The sequence below is a fragment of the Saccostrea cucullata genome, unplaced genomic scaffold, assembly GCF_032062105.1.
Source record: "Saccostrea cucullata isolate Sc308-1 unplaced genomic scaffold, CSIRO_AGI_Scuc_v1 ctg18599, whole genome shotgun sequence".
Lineage (NCBI taxonomy): Eukaryota > Metazoa > Mollusca > Bivalvia > Ostreida > Ostreidae > Saccostrea > Saccostrea cuccullata.
The window spans coordinates 1-13,544 of NW_026925597.1; the positions used below are offsets into that span (position 1 = coordinate 1).

Genomic DNA, 13,544 nt, shown 5'->3' on the forward strand with positions numbered 1-13,544 from the left:
GTGTTCATACATTTAATATTATAACTTTGCTGTAACAAGAAATACTAGTAAATTATGGTGCGTCAAACTAAATTTTTCGTTTCCGTGACAACGGTTATAATTTTTGACAGGGTAGAAATAGAACATGTCATTATATAGTGATGAATATAAATTCATCAATTCTTCCCCCTTCCCCACTTTTTTTTTAAAAGTTCTACTATTTAGTTTATCGTGAAAATGGATGCCCTTCTTCAGTTTTGTAGCGAACTTCATCCAGAATCTAAATGTTGGAATTTACTATTTAATATATTTATTCAAACTTGTTTCATTTCTTTAAAAAAAGGTAATGAGGTAATCAAAGGCTTTACTTAGCGTAGACCTGGTAGACATATAATTATAGAGAACAGGCTTATATACAGAATACACCACATTTTACATCCAAAATGATAACGAAAACAAAAAAAAAATACATAACTAGATGAGATCTCGTTGCGAGCAACGAGTAGGTCTTCCGTCCGATTTTTCGATAAGATGAGATATGATTTTGACTATTATCTTTGTTAAACATAATGATTTCAAGCTTTCTCTCTTTTGATGAAATTCTTTTGATAAAGATAACATTATCTAATAGTAACAGATGAAAGTCTAAGCCCTTCTATATCCCTTGTTTAAGGGGTCAGACCATTTGTCTTCATATCAAATGATATGGCTCGTGATTTGAAAGATTTTTTGTTCAATAAATATTCATAAATTTCTCTTCGTTGTCAAGCTATGTAAAAAAGAATTATATAGGGACTGGCCCTTCAAGTCCTTAATGTGGTCGGTTTTCAAAAATTGAATGGTTGTATATTGGTTAGAATAAGATTCTGAACATCTTTTATTCAATACCGCTTATCAAAATATTTCTCCTTTTCGAGATATAAAGAATCAAAGAATTAGCATTTGGCCTCTTATTACGTAACCTATGATCATGTGATTACAAAATATTGTTTCAAATTGTTAAGATAAACATTTTTGCTTCAGAAATGTATAACAAATTCTTGATAAATAAAGAGTTATAAATGAAAACGTCCTAGCCCCTCTATGCCCCGTATTTAAGGGGTCAGACCCTTTTTCTTCTTATCAAAAGAAAGAACTTGTAATTCTGAACAAATTTTATTATATATCCTTTAACAAATTATTTACTGGTACAAAGATATCAAAGAAAACGTATCAAATTTTGCGAGATATTTGTGAGTCTATTTTTCGAGCCCAGGCGAGCTTCAGATCCTTTTGCGCTGGAAAGATATAGACTCAAAAAAGCAATTTTACTATCATTCCTCTACCTTCACTGAAAATCTCAAGTCAATATCTTCATTTGTTTTTTAGTGATTGCCTGGACAAGCTGACCCTCTGAAAATCAGAAAATCGTCCATATCTCACGACCGGAAGTGACGACGTACATATAAAAAATTTCCAATAAGGTTCAGACCAATATCTATCAGATCTGAAAGTTTCGTGAAAATCGACCAAGCCGTTTCCGAGAACATGCGTGCACAAAAATCGGTAAGAAAAAAAAAGAATAATAGGGAAAAAGAAACCGAACGAAAACAATAAGGTCTTCCGTTGGAAACGGAAGACCTTAATTAGACAATCTGGATAATCATGTAGCTAGCCGAAACAAGATGGATGAAGAAGATACTGTGTTGTTTTTATAACTTAGTTTTTGTCACATACATGTGCCTTGCTTAGTATTTAAATTTAAACGATATTGATGTAAATATTAATATACCCGGTATTTTAAGAGATCTCACAGAAAGAGACAGTTGGTACTTATATTCTTTGGAGAAGGTTTCTCTACAAAGGTTGCTTACAGCACTGCATGAATATATTTATATTGATTTAAAGTAAAAAAGATACAGTGGAGACATGTTTTTTTTTAGTTTCTTCAATTTGTACACATGAGACGTGATTTACAACAAAGTGCTTGACTAGTTCGCCAAAGAGTAACTCAAAAAATATTTAAAATATTACATCAAAAAATATCACCAAAAGAGAAGTCTTTGAGTCTTTTTTTTCAAAATAAATCGAGACTTATTAAATTTCTTACTTGCACCCTACGTTTGGACAAATGCAATAAGCACTATGTTCCAATCACATTGTCAGATTGAATAATCATGAAAAATCTCCCCTTTTTGTATTCACATCTTTCTTAACACATTTATTTTCTTTTTTGAAAGCAACACCAAAGAAGATGGGTGAACAAAGCGGGCAGAATGCCTATAGCGTCGGATATTAAGAAATCATATTCAGTTTGTGAATTGGGTATTTAAATTAACTTCTCATTATTAAAATTTATAAAATTATGAGAAAAAATAACTTTTCTGAGAGATAAAAAAACTCGTAAAAAATTTTCTTTTATAAAAATATAAGATGATATTCTTAGGATTCGAACCCTAGCAATAAAAATCAGACGTATCATACTGCTTTGAGACTAACACGCTTTCCATTATGCTATGTATGGCTCATGAGAATTTCAGACATTTAAATCATGTATGTGATATGACCCGCGACTTCATGGACTTTTAGTATTTTTCGGAAAGATGCGTTTGTTTTGTCATAAAAGTGTACTTTTAAGGTATAGTGGGTCTTCGCTCCATGTTTTTGTAAACCAAAAATTGTATATTTTATTGCAAACTTTTAGGATTATCTTTTAAAAATGGAGGGAAGATCCATTCATATTGAAAATTTTTGTTAAAGTATGAGAAAATGATCGATTTTGTTCTTTTTGCTGTGTGTATGCTTTTTTGTAGGCAAATATTTTCATTCTTGGTGAGATTTTTGTAAACTGTAGTGATTTTGCATAAGTATACTTTAATATAAGATGAAATATCAAATAAAATTTGGATATAATTGAGATTAAATTTTTCACTTCTTATCTGTCGCACTATGGGCACTTCGACCGCCTTATTCATCCATCTTCTTTCTGAATCATGCATTAAAATAAAGTCCTCACAATTAAAATTTATGAAATGATGATAAACAAAAATTTTCCGAAAAAAAAATCTCGAAATTTATTCTTTTATTTAAAAAAAGGATTATTGAAATCGAACCCTATCAATAAAAGTTCGAATTAACATTCTGCTTTATGCCTTATAAGCTAAACACTAAGGTTTGTGATATGGCACGTGACTTAATGGACTTCAAGTTTTTCTCGGAAAGATATGAATGTTTCGTCTTTAAGGGTATAATGGATTGCTGCTTCATGTTTTTGAAACCAAAAAAAAATCATTTTTTTGCAACCTTATAGGTTTAATTTAAAGAAACTGAACCGAAGACCCATTCATATCGAAAAATTTTGTTAAATATGAGAGAATAATTTTTGTTATTTTTAGTGTGTGAATACTATTTCATAGACAAATAATTACAGTTTTTGTGAAATTTTTGTAAATTGTAAAGTTTTTTTCATCAAGTATACTTCAAAGTTAGATGAAATATCACAGAAAATTTTAATATTATTAATTTTAATATTTAATTGAGATTTATTTTTTCACTTTTAGTGGCACTATAGGCACTTCGCCCGCCTTGTTCACTCATGAATCTTCTTTATCAAACGAAAGTAACCTGAAAAATCGATTAACTCATCACATTCTAACTTATCAATCAAAGACGTATTGAACGGTAGAAACATACATCAAATTTGCGTAGTGTAAAAAAACCCAGAATATTTGTTTGATAGTAACTACCGATAGCTTTTTCATTAAATAAAAAGGGGAAATATGTCGAGATGGGACTTGCAACAGTTCCTCTTGTTATCATTTTGTACCTCAGTGGACAAGTCCTGATTTTGTTAAGGACATGCTTTTCTCAGTGCTTCGACTTAAAAACTTTGTTAATTAGCAATTTTGAAAATTCCTCAGTGCCTGGGTTTAACCTTTTGACCAATGCTGGCATGGGAATGTGCATGATGGTTTGTTACAAGTTTACATTATGTTTGTCAGTGGATTGGATACGAGAAAGAAAGGCATGCAGTCTTAACACAAGATTTTCGAGACAGAATGGCAGTCAGCTATTGCCAGAAGACATCACCATTCATGTTGACCGGGAAAATTTCCCAAAGGTAAGTAAAAGTCTAGAAACACTTTAATAAATGAAGTGAATTGCTGATACAACTTACAGAAACTCTACTCTAAGATTATATATTTTCAGCATCTTGTGGATGAATGCCTAGACCATTCATGTACTGAGGATGCCGTCTGTATTCATGGAAATTGTGTACCAGTTTTGGAAGGTAAAATAATTTAGGTTAAATAATGTCAATCAAAGCTTGTGAAGGTGGTGATTCAAAAATTCAGTAGGCTAAATTTTAAGTTTTGTTGAAGCTTTCATCTTCAATTTATTAACTTTTTTTCTTCTAAGATACCACTAATTTCTTTCAATTACATATTTTTGTTTATTTTGTTTTCTCCATTCAAATTATTTTGTGAACCAATATCCATATACATTATCCTCTTTGTGTTTTTTGCTTAAGAAAAAGAATGGATGTCTCCATATTACACTAAGACGTATTTTTTTGGTTCTGAAATGTTTCTCTGCTTTCTAAATGGCCCCTTCACGAATTTTTCAATCATATTTAGACACCAAAGCTTCCTGCAGTAGAAGACTGAAATTTTATATCTGTTTAGGTAATAAGGGCTTTAAGCAGTGAGGGGTCTTTTTCCTGCCCATATTTACTTGGTTTACACAGTCTCATCCATAAGATCTGTCATCACGTCGCACAGGGGTATTCGAACCTGCCATGTAAGGATCAACTCCTCACTCTCGACTCTAGAACAAACCATCTAACACTGCTCTACGTGGGCGATAGGGGGTGAATTAAATTGTTTACTACAATATTAGCTGAAACAACCGAAACCTTGCAAAAGATTAAGATTTAAAAAAGACAGATAACTTTCATTTAGTTTGATTAATGTCTTTCATGATGTTTAAGGACACATGAGTTTCTTGGAACACTCATGTTTTGCACTCCAGTACAATTCTTTGTTTTTAGATACATGTATATGTGCATAACATACATCTGTTCTAAAGTAGGCATCCGAAGTTTGGAATTTTCATAATGAATCAAAGAGATTAGTAGGACGTTTCATAGCAAAAATGAAGGATTAAAAATGATTGTATTTAGTTCTGAAATAAGTGATCGTAGAATTTCAAACTATGCAGGTCCGTGAACATAAAAAACAAGAGAGGAATCAACAGGGGGTGGGGTTACGTTTTCCATCAGTGACTTATGGTTTCATTTAATTAAATAGAAAAAATATACAAGGACTGTTTGGATATCTTGAAAAGAAACCCGATCAGGAAGTACCAAGATGGGATTTATATTATTTACGCCGACACCAGAAGAGAAGTTTTCTGTGACATGACGACCAATGAAGGCGGCTGGACAGTGAGTACTGTTATTACATTGTATTATTTTTTTAATTGCTCTTACACTATTGATCACACTTTTTATAATAATTCGGTTATGAATGTCAATATAATTTGTTGTAATTATTGTAAGACTGTAAAAAATGCTCATCATCTAAAAAAAATCTTTTTAAAAATTAAAAATCGTTTCATTATATATATATATCTGAAGAAGGTGGGGAAAAAAACGAAACAATTATCGATCTCGAAAAATATATATGCAAAATAAAAATCTTTGAAAAATCCCATTTAAAAGATGACGAACTAGTAACTAAAGGCCTAGTCCGAAAATGTATACAAGATGTAGGATAGAGGGTTCCCTTCAATATATATATATATATTTTTTTTTCCATTTTTAAAAGACACTTAATAAGTCAATGAATGTTTTCGTAGGTAATTCAGAAACGAGAGGATGGCGATGTTGACTTTTTCAGGACATGGAAAGAGTACAAACACGAATTTGGGAATGCATCCAAAGACTACTGGATAGGTATCATTGTATTCTTTATTCCCGTAGAACTTTAATAATTCAATGAAAATCAAAAATAAGGATCAAACATGGGTAATTAAATGTAAAATACATGTACTCTTTAAATCTTTTTTTTCTCACATATTGTCTAGCTATTGGTTTGATTCAATTGAAATTTTGCTTGTAATTTGCAAAAAACAAAAAAATGCCTTTATCTAGGCTGATAAAGTCAAGAAAAATCTCTTAAACTCTTTTGTCAGTTACATGCCTCGACTTTAAGATTGAAATCATGTTAATTCCTCGTGTAGAAATTTGGTACATTGTATTTGGTCATTGTTTTATTGTTGAAACTTTGCTCATCCACTTTTGACATTAAGTGTCCCATTTATCCCTATCTTCAATTAATATCTAAATATATATGGGGCAGATTATACGGCATCTTTTATATCGAATTCACTTGGAATGAATAATGATATAGTATAATAGCCTTTTAGGCCCTATTTAGAGAATGAACAGAAAGAATTGAGTATAAATTAATCAGCCGCTTTTTGTTTTGATTCCCTTTCATCAATTCAGAATTATACATACAAACAAGAGGCCCAGGGGCCACAGTGCTCACCTAAGCACATCGGACTTGAATTTACTCCCCCCCCCCTTCCAGGCGTTCATCATTTGAACAAACTAGAATCTACACTACCTGAAGATGATTCCATATAAATACCCCGGGTATCACTAATCATAGCTTTGAAGAAGATTTGAAAAGAAGATTTTAAAAGGTTTCCCTATATATCCCTATGTAACACTTGGGTCGGCCATTTTGGCCCCACCCTATCCCCAGGGCCGGGGGTCATGATTTGAAAAACTTGAGTCTACACTACCTGAGGATGGCTTCCCTATCAGTTTCATCTTTCCTGGCCCACTGGTAACTGAGAAGGATTTTTAAAGATATTTCCTATATATTCCTATGTAAAACTTGGGTCGGTCATTTTGGCCCCATCCTTGCCCCAGGGGTCATGATTTGAACAAACTTGAATCTACACTACCTAAGGATGATTCCACATGAGTTTCATCTTTCCTGGCCCAGTGGTTCTGGAGAAGAAGATTTTTAAAGATTTTTCCTATATATTCCTATGTAAAACTTTGGTCGGCCATTTTGGCCCCATTCTTGTCCCTGGGGTCATGATTTGAACAAACTTGAATCTACACTACCTGAGGATGATTCCACATAAGTTTCATCTTTCCTGGCCAAGTGGTTCTTGAGAAAAAGATTTTTTTAAAGATTTTTCTTATATATTTCTATGAAAAACTTAGGTCAGCCATTTTGGCCTCACCCTTGCCCCAGGGGTCATGATTTGTACAAACTTGAATCTACACTACCTCAGGATGATTCCACTACCTCAGGATGATTCCTGTTTTAGTGGTTCTTGAGATGAAGATTTTTAAAGATTTTTCTTATATATTCCTATGTAAAACTTGGGTCGGCCATTTTGGCCCCATCCTTGCCCCAGGGGTCATGATTTGAACAAACTTGAATATACACTACCTGAGGATGATTCCACATGAGTTTCATCTTTCCTGGCCCAATGGTTCTGGAGAAGAAGATTTTTAAAGATTTTTCCTATATATTCCTTTGTAAAACTTGGGTCGGCCATTTTGGCCCCATCCTTGCCCCGGGGGTCATGATTTGAACAAACTTGAATCTACACTATCTGATGATGATTCCACTTGAGTTTCATTTTTCCTAGTCCAGTGGTTCTGGAGAAGAAGATTTTTAAAGATTTTTCCTATATATTCCTATGTTAAATTTGGGTCGGCCATTTTGGCCCCACCCTTGCCCCGGGGGTCATGATTTGAACAAACTTGAATCTACACTACCTGAGGATGTTTCCACATGAGTTTCATCTTTCCTGTCCTAGTGGTTCTTGAGAAGAAGATTTTTAAAGATTTTTCCTATATATTCCTATGTAAAACTTGGGTCGGCCATTTTGGCGCCACCCTTGCCCCGGGGGTCATGATTTGAACAAACTTGAATATACACTACCTGAGGATGATTCCAAATGAGTTTCATCTTTCCTGGCCCAGCGGTTCTGGAGAAGAAGATTTTTTAAAAATGCCATTAATTTTTAACAAATTCATGATTATCTCCCCTTGGAAAAGGGCGTGGCCCTTCATTTGAACAAACTTGAATCCCCTTTACCCAAGAATACTTTGTGCCAAGTTTGGTTGAAATTGGCCCAGTGGTTCTTGAGAAGAAGATGAAAATGTGAAAAGTTTACGACAACGACGACGACGACAACGACGACAACGACAACAGACAACGGACAAATTTTGATCAGAAAAGCTCACTTGAGCCTTCGGCTCAGGTGAGCTAAAAAACTTTTATAATTGGGAAAATGTTAATGTTAATGAAAGTCTTTAGTTTGATATGGAAAGAAAAAATCTTTAATTAAATAATTTAATTTAAATAATATTTTTCTCGTTATACTTTTCAGTTAAATGGTATTAATTACACGAAAAACTTCGATGTGTTATTTCGAGTTTTATGGGAAGGTTGTTATTGTAGATACAAAAATATAAAAAAAAAAGGGTACACAGTTGACCACATAAAACTTAAAAGTCTATGATATACTTTAAATATGCACTGAAATATATGGAGAAAAAAAGAAAAGTTTTTAAGCTCAAAGTCTAATAAACAATATAAAATTGGAGCAGAGCAAACCGCGGACCTACAAAACATCAGAAGTGGGATCAGGTGCCACGATTGAGTGAGTATTCCGTGCATGCAAATCATTCAATGATCTTTTTGTGTTTAGGCACATGTATATAGATATGCACTTTAATATTAAACCAAATTCAGGAAATGACGCAATCCATGCTTTAACAAGAGATCAAAACCAAGAGCTACGAGTAGACCTCCGGAGATTTAATGGAGAACAGGCTTATGCGGAATACTCCACATTTTACATCAGAGATGAAAAAAATAAATACACTTTAACAGTATCTGGATACAGCGGAACAGCAAGTGAGTAATGTTTCAGAGAGGATATGTAATTTTAAAAGAGGAATATTTTGTGTTATAAATCCCTGGCTAAGTTTATCATATGCTTGGGATAGTACTTAAGGACTTTTCGTTCAGGAAACGTATTGAACAGAATAATTTATTTTTAGCAAAATTCCTACAGGCTCCAGATAAAATGAGCCAATTAAGTTCTAAATGTTAAGGTGTACTAAGAATTTTTATACATCTGTAAACTTTAAATTAGCACATTTGAAATATTTTCTGCTATTTACTAATGATAATCAGAAAATGAAATATGAAGAAGCCACAGCAAGAATTTTCTTCTTATTGCATATAAGTTTGTAAATAAATTCTGCTTTATATTATCCTGTTTTATAGTTTTATATAAATACCATAGTACATGTCTGTCTGCTAATACCGGGTCGCAATTGATAACTATGGATGATTTCTACAAAAGTGCAGGCCAAGGACACGAACACACAAGATTTTGACGTTTTTGAATTTTTTGAGTTTTTTATAAATAAATATTCCCCTTATAATGTAATGATTGGGATGGGGTTTTTTATTTATGAAAAAAAATGTTAAAAGCATCAAATGCATCAATCAGTTTTTGATAAATGCAGTAAATAATTTATTTTTATTTTAAGCCTTAAAGTTTAATGTAATTCATGATCTCTTATACAGGTGACAGTTGGGCTTATCACAATGGTATGAAATTCAGCACAAAAGATGAGGATAACGACGGGGGCGACTATGACGATGACTGTGCCAATACTTACCGAGGAGCCTGGTGGTACGACCTCTGTCTCAGGTCAAACCTGAACGGTCTGTATACACAGTCGGCTCTGATTGGTCCTGAGTACCCGGTATGGCTGTACTGGACAGATAGCTTTGAAGCGCTTCAGAAGACTGTAATGATGAAAAGACACAAATAGTGAGAGGGACATTCAATAAGTTATGTAAAATACGGTAAATGGCAATAAATTAAGAATTTAACGAATGATTTAATTTTTATAAATTCAAGAAATACTATTTAAGAACTGATAATTATCGAACACCTCGTGCCATTTTATACAGAAATTCGATATCTAAGTAAGCACTCTTACTACTCAAAAATGAAACGAAATACGAGGATAACGATAAGTTATCAAGCTCAAGTCCATTTAAAGGTACTTGGACACAGATTTGGGGGTAATTTTTTCTGTATAATATTACGACTTATATATTTTAATAGCATTTCACATAAAAATTAATTAAAAATCTTATTTCATTTAAAAGTTATCAAAACTTTTTTTGACGGGTTTGATTGGCACATCCTTGCACTTTCACAAATTCTAAGTTTACTCTTAATACTTAGGGAAAGTGGCAATCTTGTTGTGTATAAATGAAAAATATTAATACTATAATCCAGAAAAATCAGAGTAGACATGTTCGAAAACAAAACAAACGCACAATATATTCTCAGTCCTTGCAGTTGTGGTGAGCAGACTTTGACGGTTGACCGCATCCGGTGAAACTGTGTACATAACAGGAGTGTGATCGATTTGCACACAAGACTTAGTTCGGAATGACGGTACTTGTGAAGGAATTTTGCTTTGTAACATTTCTACTCTGAAAAAAAAATATTTTTCCGGATTAAACATGTTAAAGATTTAATATTTCTCATTAATACACAAAAAGATTGCCACTTTACCGAAGGATTAAAGTTAAAATTTGTGAAGGTGCAAGGATGTGTCAATCAAACCTGCCAAAAAATTTGAAGTTTTAATAACTTTTAAATGAAAAAAAAAAGATTTTCAATTAATTTTTGTCTGAAATGCTTTTGAAATATATAATTCATGATATTATACAGAAAATATTAACTTCAAATCTGTGTCCAAGTTCCTTTAAACCATACAAATCTGGAACAGAGCAAACCGAAATGAGATGTAGTAAGGAAATAGATAATAAAAACAATAAATAAAATAATAAAAATGAATAATAGAAACATCTGCGGTTGACCAGTCACATCTGCCGAGTGTTCCTTATGATGAACTGATACACGGAATTAAAAAAAAATCGAATAAACATCAGTAAATAACTTGTATGAAAAAGGTCATCTCTGGGCTTGATGATGGGTTGTATTTGTTGACAAGTTCGTTTTAAAAACCACAGCATTTCATCTGCAATCTGATGACTTACGTTGAGGTAAAATGTGCTTCAATACAAAGGCTGTCATAAGACAATATGAAATATGGTTTGCAATCTACATCTGGAAAGACAAGCTTTTCATGCGGCACATTATTCAGATAAATTTAGAAAATCAACAAATATTGTTATATCGCAGTTAAACAAGGTGGTAAAAAACATGAAACCAAAATACCCCGGTACCAATCCTGTGAGCAGCATGAATTTGTAAAAGACCAACTTTATCATAAAAGTTCACTTTCTTATATTTACATTTGCAAATATCTTTCTTAGATGAACCTATTGAAGAAAAAATACGTTCAATTCTGTGTGAATTTCATTTGGGGGTCAGAGGTAAAAAGTTCACTGGGAAATGAACTTTTAGTTGGTACGTGATTAAATCTACCGAGAAGCCCTTCGGGCTTCACAGGATTTGATCACGTGACCAACTAAAAGTTCATTTCCCATAGAACTTTTTAACATTGTTGTTTATTTCTTAAATAAGGTTTCAATTATTCAAAATCACAATTCGGTCTTCAATATTTTTACCATCAAAGGTGGGTTTGCTATATTCTGTAAGTATTGCAATGAGCACTAAATATATGCCCCGTTATATTATTCGCCAATTTTATATTACTATGGAGCAGAATTTATTCAAAAACATCCACACGAGAATAAGAAAGCATTTCCTGCGGCCTTCAATACGTGTACGACATTTCGAAGCTAGTATATTGAGGCAGTCCTGCCATTCATATGTCGATCCGACATATCCTAGTTAAGGTCAACACATACTGATACATTTATTTCACATATATGTAGATGTTTAACTGACCACAAACAAGCATTTAGTTGATTCTATGGTCGTTAAATGTCCCTTTCATAAAAAAATATTCTATCAATGGGTCCTATAATATTCTTCCTAAAATACTGAGTATCAAAGGAACACTAAACAGCCGTATATAGAATAACATTTCAAAATAATCGAAGTTTTATATTTTTATTTTTGTAGTTTATTTCACAGACAATCATTGTAATCGTTATTTTCCTTTTTAAAAATAAAAAATATAAAAATATTGTATATACAAGTATAGGTCAACGATGCAGGACTGAACCTCCTTTGTATATATTTATTTTTGTTTGAATTTCATTTTAAAAAAAATACATAAACTAAATATAAATAAAAGTCGCTATTGTACTTGGAAAAAGGCCAAACATGTTCTTCGTTAGAAAAAAAAAAATTTGTATATTATCTCTTTCATGAGGTAAATATACGTCGTATTTGAATAGGTCATACATTGAAATAAAATCCCTAAACGAAAAGTCTACGCTTGTATGTACGGTGTTTAATTTCACGATTAAACAGCCGCATTGACAATAAGAGGAGGGATCGTTTCCGTTTAAGGTTCTCCAGCAAGTTTATTTTACATGTTTCGTATTTGGTTGTCGTCCTATCCTTTTCCTTCCTTATTAGTGACTTGATATTCAGTTTCCTTAAAATTTAAATATTTGAAGGTAACTTTTCTCATTTGTGAATCTATTTTCTATATCATAAGTAAATATTAATGTATATTTATCATTATTCTATTAATTTAAAAGAACAAGCCACTAAACATTTGTATACTTTCCGAGCTTTTCTATGTTTTTTTTTTCAAGAGCGTTGTGAATGTATCCAAACTGTTATTTTGCCTGTCAATAGCAGTAATCAATAGAGTTCATATAATACTCGGTCCAGCTAATACTTCTACTTTAATGTGCTTCACGTTACATGATTAAAATTAAGCTTTCAAGTGTACATAGTTCAGTTGCTAAAGTCGGTATCAAGATTATGAAGAAAATACTGACAGTGTAAAAATGTAGCTTTTTAAGGTCAAGATATAGAAAATAAAAGGTGCCTACAGATTTATTAAATTTGAGAAATAAATTCCTTTATTGATGCTTTAAAACGTTAGCTTGGCCTAGTAAGGGGTTTCGGGGCATAATTTGTAGGTAAACAAGATTAAAAACTGTATTTTAAACTATCATTTTCAATGAAAAAATAAGAAAACCAGTCATGAATATGGGAGTTTTTTTCATTTTCGATAGCGGAAATGTATCCAGATTGCCTACAGTCTCTCAGAAAACTGTAATTAGTATGTTTGTGGCCTCTTCTTTAAAACGATATCAAATTTAATAAAGGTATACGGTTTACTTTTCATATGATTTCAAATGGAATGTCATGATAATACCCTTTTTTCTACATAATTCTGCTAAATAAAGTACGGGAAAAAGAAAGTTGAAATTGATTATGACGTCATAATGGATCTAGCATGAAAAAATTAGTTTAAAGTCGTTTACTAGATCTTGACCTTAAGATAAGATAAACGAATAGTCACCATGGTTGCCGGTCTATAAAATAAACAATTACGTAATGATAATGAAAAGCTTTAACATGAACGAAGCCCGAAAAAAATCGTTATAAACCTTCCT

General features: G+C 32.3%; 1 protein-coding gene across 1 annotated transcript; it reads left to right on the forward strand.

Annotated features, from left to right (window-relative positions):
• Window positions 1-3,959: 3,959 nt before the first annotated feature.
• LOC134269303 (fibrinogen-like protein A) lies at window positions 3,960-9,874 on the forward strand (the record flags this gene model as incomplete). Its single annotated transcript, XM_062751499.1, has 6 exons — window positions 3,960-4,078; window positions 4,168-4,249; window positions 5,268-5,404; window positions 5,818-5,914; window positions 8,751-8,915; window positions 9,597-9,874. Coding segments are annotated over 6 exons (851 nt in total), but the record flags the coding sequence as incomplete, so codon positions are not given.
• Between the last annotated feature and the right edge of the window lie 3,670 nt (window positions 9,875-13,544).